At 38.1% G+C, this 11831-nt stretch overlaps 2 protein-coding genes across 2 annotated transcripts; both read left to right on the top strand.

Moving 5' to 3' along the window:
* The first annotated feature begins 958 nt into the window (after nt 1–958).
* myf6 (myogenic factor 6) lies at nt 959–2866 on the top strand. Its single transcript, XM_056247458.1, has 3 exons — nt 959–1519; nt 1686–1779; nt 2250–2866. The coding sequence occupies exons 1-3, from the start codon at nt 1010–1012 to the stop codon at nt 2363–2365; spliced, it is 720 nt and encodes a 239-aa protein (XP_056103433.1). The 5' UTR covers nt 959–1009; the 3' UTR covers nt 2366–2866.
* A 4669-nt stretch (nt 2867–7535) lies between these two features.
* Nucleotides 7536–9939, top strand: myf5 (myogenic factor 5). The gene is made up of 3 exons (XM_056247457.1): nt 7536–8025; nt 9537–9612; nt 9699–9939. The coding sequence occupies exons 1-3, from the start codon at nt 7573–7575 to the stop codon at nt 9890–9892; spliced, it is 723 nt and encodes a 240-aa protein (XP_056103432.1). The 5' UTR covers nt 7536–7572; the 3' UTR covers nt 9893–9939.
* The last annotated feature ends 1892 nt before the right edge of the window (nt 9940–11831 follow it).

The following is an 11831-nucleotide window of genomic DNA, read 5'->3' on the forward strand; positions in this document are numbered from 1 at the left end:
TGCGCAGTACAATATATATATTTATATTAGGGCTGTCAAATGATTAATCACGATTAATCACATCCAAAATAAAAGTTTTTTTTACATAATATATGTGGGTGCACTGTGTATAATTATTTTATATATATAAATACACACACATGCATGTATATTTCACGAGTTTACATGTTAATAAAATCTGATGTAATATTATAATGCGTATTTGGCTTGCTGTCCGGGGGGAGGGCTCCGAGCTCAGAATTCGGCCCGACCCCAGAGTACTCCCCCCATAACCTTAGAGATCATAGGTAACTATGAGCGGACCCAGCCGAATGTGGGGTGAAGGGGTGGTGGTGGGATGCTGAGAAATTAGTCATGAGACAGGAGGTAAGGGAAGGCTTTATTTATACTGGCTTCTTCTTGCGCTGATTGGATGATTACCTGAACATGCTCCTCCCGAACTTTGTTTACATAAAAACTTCAATTAAGAAAAAAATATTATTTATATATAAAATATTTATATTTATATATAATATAAATTATATATAAATCTATATACAGTATATACATGAAAATATTTCTTAAATATATACAAGCATGTGTGTGTATTTATATATATAAAATAATTATACACAGTGCACCCACATATATTATGTAAAAAAAACTTTTATTTTGGATGTGATTAATCACGATTAATCATTTGACAGCCCTAATTTATATATATATATATATATATATATATATATATATATATATATATATATATATATATATATATATTGCAGACTGTCCCATATAACAAAGTTAGTTGGGCTACATGTATATTGTGTAACATGGACAATGTAATGTAATGTCCCCTTTATTTCTCACTCGGATTCCTGTGTTCCTGAAGGCCTATTGAAATGAGTCTGAAGCCCTGCAACAGCTAAGCACTGGATAGAATTTCACATTCTATATTTAAGTCCCCTGACTTGTGTCACAGGGCTATTTAAATGCCAACAGTCTTACTGTCAAAACAGCCTACAACAACATGATGGACCTGTTTGAGACCAACACTTATTTTTTCAACGATTTACGTTATCTTGAGGGGGACCATGGGACTTTGGATATGCCAGGAGTGTCCCCACTCTACGAGGGTAATGACAGCCCTTTGTCCCCGGGACAGGATCCGGTCCCGTCCGAGACAGGGTGCGAGAGCAGCGGAGAGGAACACGTCCTCGCGCCGCCGGGACTCCAGTCGCACTGCGATGGTCAGTGTCTCATGTGGGCTTGCAAGATCTGCAAAAGAAAATCTGCGCCCACTGACCGGCGGAAGGCCGCGACTCTGAGAGAGAGAAGGCGGCTCAAAAAGATCAACGAGGCGTTTGAGGCGTTAAAGAAAAAGACGGTGCCCAATCCGAACCAGAGGCTGCCCAAAGTGGAGATTTTACGCAGCGCAATAAACTACATCGAGAAACTGCAGGACCTGTTGCATTCGCTGGATGAGCAAGAACAGAACTCTGACAATGACCCTTACACATACAACGTGAAAGAAAACCATGTAAGAACATATCCAAGCCAACACAACCGATCCATGTGCTCTGACAGCAGCTGGATCCACGTGGTGCCACATGTCTGCTTCCAACTTATGATTATTGATATTCATTTCTAAAATTAAATTAAGAGTAGGCTAATATTAATGTTTACCATCATGATTGCCTGTTCAGGTGGCTCCCAATGAGTATCATTGGAAAAAGACCTGCCAGAGCTGGCAGGGGAATCCAGATCATTCCAACTCCCCGATGGCCGGTCACAGAGAAGGTTGGTACCGAGAAATAAACGTTAAGATTTTAATTACGGTCTTAAATGGCTGGTTATTAATGTTCCATGCGCTGGTGATGTGCGTAATGGTCTGCGAGTAGAAGCCTATATATTTGCGCGCATGATTGTGCCCTAAAAACTACAGCAACAATAATCTCAACCTCATGTTCTCTCAAAAAACGCTATAAAAATCATTCAAAATTGAATGAGAAACTATTAAGAATTTTTTTCTCATTTCCAGTGTCGGTGTAGTGCGTTTTGATTTTGTGCGTAATTGTGATGGCATAATTGCTTTTCGTTACTGTCTGCGCGTAATTCTCTACATGTGCGAAATGCTTCATTCATAAATCCCTGTGTGTAATTGTTTTTCTGTAATTGTCTGTAGCTAATTCTCACTGCATAATTTCGTGTCATTTTCTACGCTTGTTTCTCGAAGCAAACATGATCCATGCCTATCACGTGTGTTCCAGGAGCCGCAGTGGAGTCTTCAGCATCCAGCAGCCTTCGTCGCCTCTCCTCGATCGTTGACAGCATTTCCACTGAAGAGACGAAAGCTCGATGTCCCGACCAGACCTCAGAAAAGTGAAGCTCAAGCATCCCACCTCACATTTCCGACTTTTATTTATTTCCATGAGCTAGTGTAAATGTTTTAAATGTAATAGGCGACACTTTCATAAATAGGTCATTAACAAACATCCTTATATAATGCGATCTAAAAAATTAATATTTCTGAAAATATGTAAAAGATTCATATAATTTCCAGGCTATCTAATTTAATGTAACCATGTGATCTGTTATGCATTGTATAATATAATGTTTTTATTACATTGCAAATATTAGTAATGAAAATGTCATTATGAAGTGTTCCATTTATTTTTCATAATTGACCATTCAGTGTAGTTGCTGCAGGTAATTCCAGGTTAAATTAAGGGTCATTAATATCAGCAAAATGATTCCTGTCAAGGTCTTCCTAAAATGTACATATTGTGTAATATATTGCTGTTTCTTAAATTATTTTATAAATGAACAAGAAAGAAAGAGCACTTGATGACTACCGGATTAAATTCCAACATTAAACATAAAAAAAAATCGATGTTGTTCTCTGTATTTTTATTTATTTAAAAACATTTTTTTTTCAATTTACAATTATTATCAGTTATTAATCATTTTTCCAAAGATTTTGAGTTTTTGAGGTGCCTGCATCATTCCAATGAAATATTCCCTTGTGATTTCAAATTTCAAAATGTACCTGCCTATTGTCTGATAAAGTTCAACTAGGCATTAAACATTGAAGACATTCAACCTTGTTAAGCTTTAAATTAATTTAGCACCGATGTAAAATCTTCATACTTGTTCAGTTGAATCTATTTTGAGTCGTAACATTTACTTAAAGGTCCCAAGCTGAAGGTAACAGGCATGTATAGCTCGCAATGATGGCTGGCCACCAAATGTCCTCATTACAGCCATTGAATTAAAAGTCCTCCGTATTCCAGCAGCAGCAGCCTTGACCAGTCAAGCCAGCAGCTCTCCCAGATTTACGAGCATTAGCGGACTGTTAAAGTATGACTGGCCCTGAAATAGCCCTGGCCTTGCCTGTTAGTTCCAGCTGGCAGGGCCGGACTCAGGATTGGCTGCAATGAAACCCACCGTCTATCTCATGATCAGAAGTAGAAGGTTGGTCAGGGGAAAATATTGCAAAGCTGTAAGCAACATGACAGCTATCATAATGTTACAGTCTGTGAGGGTTTTCCCCTTGGATGAAGCATTGGGTTGCATTGCATTCATTGGTCAGGTTTAATTTGTAAGTGTGAATGTGTGTTTGGCAATTATCCATCGGTAGAGTTGATTTGCTGGTGTTCCCAAGATCCACTGCGGCATTTCCATCTTGCACAGCGTGCTGTATGTCAGGACCGGCTCTCTGATCTTTCCATTTAACACACTACCACCTTTGACCTCATCACAGACACGAGTTAACTTATGTACTCAAACTCTCAAATGACTCGGAATGACCAGTGACCTGCACATCTGGGAAACAAGACCGTAAAGAGTCAATTCATTATGCGATCCTCCAGAAAATGGAAAAATAGGATGCAAACTTATCATGTCTGGATTTTTAATATCACTTCAGAAATCAGATTAAAATTATTTCGAAAGTAAATACGTGGATTACCGTTTTGAAAGAAGTCTCATATGCTCCCTCATGTATTTATTTGATCAAAAATACAGTGAAATAGTGAAATATTATTACAATTTAAAATAAATTATTAGCATTGTCATATATTGAAAAATGTAATTTATTTCTGGGATTCAAAGCTGAATTTTCAGCAACATTACTCCAGTTTCCAGAGTCACATGATCCTTCAGAAATCATTCTAATATGCTGATTTCAATGTTATCCATGTTAAAAACAGTTCATATTTTTGTGGAAACCATGATGCACTATTTTAGGATAATTTGATGAAAAGTTACAATACAATGTTTTTTGTTGAATATTAAGCAAAATATATTTAAATATGAATATATCAGCATGTTATTTGACATGCTTAATGGTAACATTAATAATACTTCAGTATAAACATTGCTTTGGCGACTGCACACTTCGGGTGATTGTCTGATAAGTTATATGGCATTAAGATTGGGACACTTCAAAGAGATTTATTGCTCTCCGCTTAGTAAGCCAGACTGTAACCAGATAGCTCTGTCTACAGTGTTGTTTTAATAGGATCTCAGAGATGGTGCGATTTTATTTGGGTTCTTTCTTTATCATGATGCCCGACTCCTTCAGCAGAGAGAAAAATCAAATTTGAAAGATCTTGACAGATTCATGGCTTGATTTGCATACTCTGAAATACATAACAACTACAAATGTGTCATTAGTTACCATCAAAGGGAGGTACAATGAATGTGATTATAGCATCATGCCATCTGGGAATTATCCCAGAGGAACATTTTATTGCACAGAGGGCTCGAGAGACTTTGTTTAAGCATCAGCTTTCTCATGGATGCTTCAAACAAAATTCCTGATCAGAAATAAAAATGGACACAAACTATATAATATACCTTATTTGAACATTTGATCAATTTATATGGTCTATCTATCAAAGTAAATATCAGTAAAGCAAAGTCCTCCTGATTTTTCGTTGAGGTAGTGATGAGGTCTGGAGTAAAACAGAACTCGCATTCAACTAAAGCTAAACTATAGGACTGAAGATGTGTTTTGGAAAAGATTTACTGACATTCCTTTGAATACCCGGTTATGGAGCCATTCTGATATCCCACATCACTGGAGCTTATACAGAACACTTCCTCTAGCTGCCAGACAAATGCTGTTGCCAATCACACCAACTGATCATGTGATCAAATATGATACTGTTATTGCTGACGGAAAAAGTGCAGCCAATGGCCGGTCTTGGCAGGCAAAAGGAGGCTGGAGAAAAATAACAAGAGGCTGGAGGAAACATCGGAATTTTCCTTCAGTGTATGCAACTATAAAATCATAACATCATTGTCATGGTGTATAGTCAGTCTAGATGTGAGAAAAAAGCGAAATCAAGTTAATGTTAATAAATCAAGTTAATAAATCAAATAAATGATCATTTGAATTGCACGTTTACTCTTAACAAACACTTGTATGAGAAATTAAAACTGAGAGCCCGCACAGGAAAGAAACATTAACGCTCACCCTCTGCCCTACACTTAACACAGTTCCTGACCCTTGACAACAACCCTCAGAAAAGCCCTGAAGTTCCCCAGAGACATCGCAATGTTCCCAAATCTCAGAGCAGGTTTGTGCGCTCACTCATCACAGCCGTCTCAGGGACCTTTGCGGGCTCGCCATATGCTTACGCAATCTGAGTTGGACTCAGTTATCGACTGCTGTCAGGTTTTCTCGTTGTCCACGTTGTTAACAGTCAATTGTCTTTGATCTGAACGACAGCTAAACAGGATTATCCCTTGCCAATGTCTTCTTCAGCTGTGCGCAATACAATCTACACCGGCTCTCCGTGTTTTCTTAGGTGCGCAGGGTTCCCAGACACTAGAGAGGCCAAACGTTTTAGCACGTTGTGAGAAATATCCGCATTGTATCTTTATTAGCTGTCAACACTGATGGCTCGAGTAATGACCTCTATTCAGCAATAGACGGGGATTTTAAGACACTTGATCAGTGTTACGGTTATAAACTATGTGGTTTTTATTGCGCAACTGCCTTTACGCACCATTTGCGTTATTATTGACGTAATTTGAAGTGGATTAAATGAAAAAATATAATCCAAAAAGCTGCTCTGCAAATAAATTTAAGCGCAAATTGATTTTTTTTCTCAAATATGGCCTACAGTATATACTCAGATGTTAAATACAGTCTGTACACATGTGGTCATGGCCTTGTTCAGCATTTGAAAGGATTCTGGTATACATTTTAATGATGGATTTCTGATTGTGTGTGATGGTAGTGACATTTTTCAGTTTTTGGATAGCTCAGCAGTCAATTATTTCAGGTCTTTGGGAAAAGCAAAAAAACAAATTCTTTTAATTTCTTTACAATTTTCAAAGTATTTTTTAGTAATGATTTATTGTAGAGGTTAAAAAAAGTTTGGGCAGGGGACAGGGTACTACTAGTTAGAAAACAAATTTTTTATTTAATTTACCAATTAAAAATAGAATGATAGTTTTTTAAATATCCTCCTAGAGGGGAGAGAAAACTTGCCTGAATTGAGGAATAACCCATATATTAAAATATACATATAAATGTCACAAAATCATTATTTTTACAGATGCACAATTGACAATTCATTCACTTCTTTCTTCAACATTTTGATTTTAGGTCAGAATTGTTTTTTTTTATCTATAGTCTTCATTTATAGTCATATGACAAATTCATTTTAGTACATTTCTATAAAATGCAGTTTAAAATAGTTTTAGTACAATGCTCCGAATACCAAAAAGAAGCAGAAATCTTGCCACACAGTCGCTAATGAGCTACTTAGAAATTTAATGAGCGTTAACTAACATGGACACGCTGGCTCTGACACCTTCATCCACTGTCCGGATCTTGAGTTGTTTATCTGTGTGAGTGTGTGCCTCTGAAACACTACACCAGCCCTTACAGCTGGGCCGCATCTGCAACGCTGCTCATTCTCAAGCGTAACACTTGCTAGCAAACACTGGAGTCATTCTTGACCATTTTGTTTTGAAGTAATAGTAATATGACACATATTGTTTTTGGTTTAATTTTGAATGCATCATTTCTTCAGGGGCCCCATGCAGCATAAGTATATTTAAAGTCTTTAAGAGTATTGACAATCGAGTGCATATAGCCTACATATATATGCACTCAATTGTCAATAATCTTAAAGACTTTTAATAATCAAGACAAGTCTTGGACACAATGCAGGACAAAATGTGAGTAGCTACAAATCTGCATGTTCTACAATTAAAGTGCAAAAAAAAAACTTTCAAAGTAAAGTAAGATCTAATGTGGACTTCTAAAGCAAGAGTTTCTGCACATGAATGTTTATTGATGATAATTCCCTCTTGTAATGACTGTCACGCTGTTGAACTGAGTGAGAAACCACCCCTATACACAGATGTGGGAAACTCAGTAGGGGTGTTGGGTCTGGGTGGGGATCTGGGTGGTGAGGGAAGGGGGGTCGCTGAGCCCTGCCTTGGCCAATGGGGCACGGTCATTAGGGCTGACCAGTGTGGGCCCCAGTATATAAGAAGGGCCGTATGGCACCAGAGAAACCACATCACTCAGAGGTCACCCTCTTACAGATCTCCTACACCACACCAATCATGGACGTATTCTCCACATCCCAGATCTTCTACGACAGCACCTGTGCCTCGTCCCCTGAAGATTTGGACTTCGGCCCCGGAGGGGAACTGACCGGGTCTGAGGAGGACGAGCACGTCCGGGCCCCCGGTGCTCCGCACCAGCCGGGTCACTGTCTGCAGTGGGCTTGCAAAGCTTGTAAGCGCAAATCCAGTACGGTGGACCGCCGGAGAGCCGCCACTATGAGGGAACGCCGCAGGCTGAAGAAGGTGAACCACGCGTTTGAGGCACTACGACGATGCACCTCGGCAAACCCCAGCCAGCGTCTTCCCAAGGTGGAGATCCTGAGGAACGCCATCCAGTACATCGAGAGCCTTCAGGACCTGCTTAGGGAACAGGTGGAAAACTACTACAGCCTGCCTATGGAGAGCAGCTCTGAGCCTGCCAGCCCCTCCTCGAGCTGTTCTGAAAGCATGGTAAATATTACTCTTACGCTACTCGTGTCATACTGTGGGCTTCACATTGAGAGACATCATATTGAAAGGCTACAAAAACTCAAAGGGGCTTTTCCTAGGTCAGGGCCCAAAAACTCAGAAAAGGCACTTTTCAATGTAGATTTTTGAGGTTTTCATCTTTTTGTCTGTATTCAGACAAGGTCATTGTACTCGTCTCTCCATGTTTTCATCTTCATATTTTATGTCAATAGCACACAGGGGATTGTATCCCTCAAATGGAGTCAGGGTTGCCTCACTCTCAGCATGACAACGATAAATTGCTGCCAACATCTGGCTCTTTTTATACGCTGAGATATAAACTTACTGCTGTTTGTCAGGGAACTTACAGGAATCTACAGTAGATGTGGTATGTGGCAACATATCGGGTTGATATTTGGTAAAAAATTAACAGAGTTTATTAAATAGCTAGTCTTAGTTGTGTCTGTTTTAATGCTCACTTGCTCAGCAATATACTGTTTATCATTAAGGTTTTCTTCTCAATGCACATTTGCTAACGCTGGTAGGATTTATGTTTATGTTATTATGATTTATATATATACTTGGGCATATTCTTTGATTTGGTTCTCATAATGTAGAAAGTGCTATGTAGTTTAACGAATTTAGCTTGATGCTAATATTTTTGCTAATCATTTGTTGACAAAGACGACAGCAGCCTATATAAAAAGTAATTTAGATGTTACCACATGAAACACATTTTTAGGTTAACTTTTGACAGGGTATCTAGTTAGCGTTTATTTATTCGAGTAAAATACTTGCTGATATTAAAATCGCTTTAGCAAGCGAGGCATGGCCGTTTAGAAAAGATTGCCATTGGTTGACAAGGCCGAGACATCTAGACGTAATTTTGTTCTGAGCAAGTTGATAAGTTAGTAAAATAAAGTAGAACTGTCATTGAGATTTAGACGTGTTCTACACGAATGAACAGGACATGAAGACCGCAGAAGTCAAACAGCAATGGTAGAAACAATGTGAGATGTTGATTCACAAAACATTTATGACGACATATCTCAGTACAGGGTTTGAGGTATCGTATATAGGTGGATATAGCGATGGCTTTCCCACTGGACTCTTTATAGCCTAATAAAGCCTCAGTAAATCCGGCCAACAGAGACTGGCAGGAAAGTGGCGGCCGTGCCGCATTCCTGACTGACTGCATGAGCTGCGCTGCTGCCAGGATTTTCTGCAGATTTACTCGCAGAAAGTGTCATCTTGCACAAACTGGTGTGGCTTCCACTGACTTAATCAATTCGCCACGCCTGAAGCCCAGCGTAGCGTGGGAGTCCCTTGCATAGGAACCAGCCTGTGAAGGAAAGAGAAGAGATCTAGTGAAGCGCATGGACCACGCAGTGCTGCTCATTCGCTGCTCGTGGCTCCAGTGATGCTCGAGTCGTAGGGGAAAAGAATCAACCCATGTCTCATGTGCACTTTATATTTGTGAATGCTGATGGAACTTTTTTGTGTTCTTCATTAAGGTTGACTGCAACAGTCCTGTATGGCCTCACATGAATCCAAACTGTGGGAATAACTACAACTTTAATGCACACACTGGTAAGAAATAATTTTATTTTTATTTAAAAAATTTTATGTGGAGTTCTTTGTGTCACTAATAATGTAATCTTTCTCGATCAATCCAGCTAGTGCGGTAGCCAGAACTCCAGGAGCGTCTAGTTTGCAGTGTCTGTCCAGCATCGTGGACAGGCTGTCCTCTGTGGACACGGGAATTGCAGTGGGAATGAAGAACATGGTCGCTCTTTCTCCGACTGGAAGTGATTCCCAGTGCAGTTCTCCAGACAGTCCCAGCAACAGACCAGTCTATCACGTCCTGTGAGAGGGAGCGAGACACACATTGCATGTTCATTTTGGATAATTTGTTAATGCTTTTAACAAATTAGGTTCAGAAACCAATAAGAATGTAGTCATTTCAAACCTCCATTCAGCACAATTACAAAGGTTTGCACTCAAATTTATGATTAAAATGCTAAACAAATCTGTGCATTCTTTCTGGGCCTGGTTATAATTTGGTTTATGTCGTCAGGCTTTAACTTAACTGCTTAAAAAAAAAAAAAAAAAACTATCCATAAAAATGCATCACATTAAAGTACAAACAATGGATATTTTACTGTGTTGGCTGACTATGCTTAACTATATTGACATTGGTTTTATTTATCAATAATAATCGCTGTGGTACTTAGTAGCTAAATGCTGTTTTTATTTTGATTTATTTTTTTATATAGGCCTACTTGATGTTGTCCACCATCTTGTAAATAAGATTGTACATAATTTTAAATGACTGTTATTGTATTCATGTAATGTTTTTTTCTGTCATATTTAATGAACATTGTCACATAAAATGACCTTTTCTCCAATAATAAATCTCAAAAAGTTGTATTTAATAATACCATTTGTCACTATTTGATTTAAAATGAGGAATATAATTCTCGGGTGCTTTTTGCATCTCTCAGTAAATATTGACTGCAGCTTGGGTCCAATCATACAACATTTGTCAGCTGCTAGAAAATCATGGCAGTCGGAGGAGGACAGTTGATAATGTGATGAGTTGGATATTGAAGAAAGAGAGAGAAAGAAAGGAAATGAGCTCTGTGTGCCTGTTTTTTTAAAGTAACAAATGTTACACATCATTCACACCCTCTTAATACCATTGTCATGAACAAATGGCCACATGCTGACACTTCAAGGTGCTGCTTGTGTGTGTGTGTGTGTGTGTGTGTGTGTGTGTGTGTGTGTGTGTCTGTGTGTGTGTGTGTGTGTGTGTGTGTGTCTGTGTGTGTGTGTGTGTGTGTGTGTGTGTGTGTGTGTGTGTGTGTGTGTGTGTGTGTGTGTGTGTGTGTGTGTGTGTGTGTGTGTGTGTGTGTGTGTGTGTGTGTGTGTGTGTGTGTGTGTGTGTGTGTGTACGAGATGGAGAAAGAGTGAGAGGGAGAAAGAGAGTCTTTGCACAAAAGAAAGAATTTGTTTAATTTCATTATTGCTCACAATATTAAGTGGGGTAAGATGCATCAGTGGGTCAAGTTGTTTCGCCTACACAAGTATTATTTTGTGACCATATATCAATGTGCCCATCATGCAGTGTTATCAAGTAACAGTGGTAAAACCTACTCAAATTTGATGCAATTTAACAAAAAACACTCAGAGAGCAAAATTTACTGGATAATCAATAACTAACAGTATAATAATGAAGCTCTATAATGTGAATTTATGTATTTTATGTGTACTGCTATTTATTTAAAAACATCCTCAAACACTATACACATCCTTAGACTTCAGTGGCATAAGACTTTATGCACTGTAGACAATTATTTTCATGATTTATCACAACTTTTTTATCTTTTGTCAAATCAACTTAGATAATTAATGGTTAAGATAACATAATATTTTGAGTTTCTATTTATTAAACCAATCTCCCTCATTGCATTAACTAAATTTTTTTATTTCAATTAACTCAAAATTTTAAGGCAACCATGCAGGTAACTTACTTTTTAAAGTTAAACCAACAATATTTTTTACAGTGTGTAAATGAACAGTAAAATATGAAATACATCTTGTACACTTTGGGTGTAAAAATAAATTAATAAAACATGAGAAATACAACAGTAAATTAAATTCTACCCCTCATCGACATTTTTTAGGAAGAGTTATGGCAAATATGACTGTTGTGCATTAAAATTAGCAATGTTTTTTGAGGATATCTGATCACTCCTAGTGTTCTTGTAAGTGAATCAAATTGAGAAACAACCTTCAAGTAAAAAAAA

The sequence above is a fragment of the Rhinichthys klamathensis genome, unplaced genomic scaffold (genome assembly GCF_029890125.1).
Source record: "Rhinichthys klamathensis goyatoka isolate OS25496 unplaced genomic scaffold, OSU_Roscu_1.1 h1tg000048l_1, whole genome shotgun sequence".
Classification (NCBI taxonomy): Eukaryota; Metazoa; Chordata; class Actinopteri; order Cypriniformes; family Leuciscidae; genus Rhinichthys; species Rhinichthys klamathensis.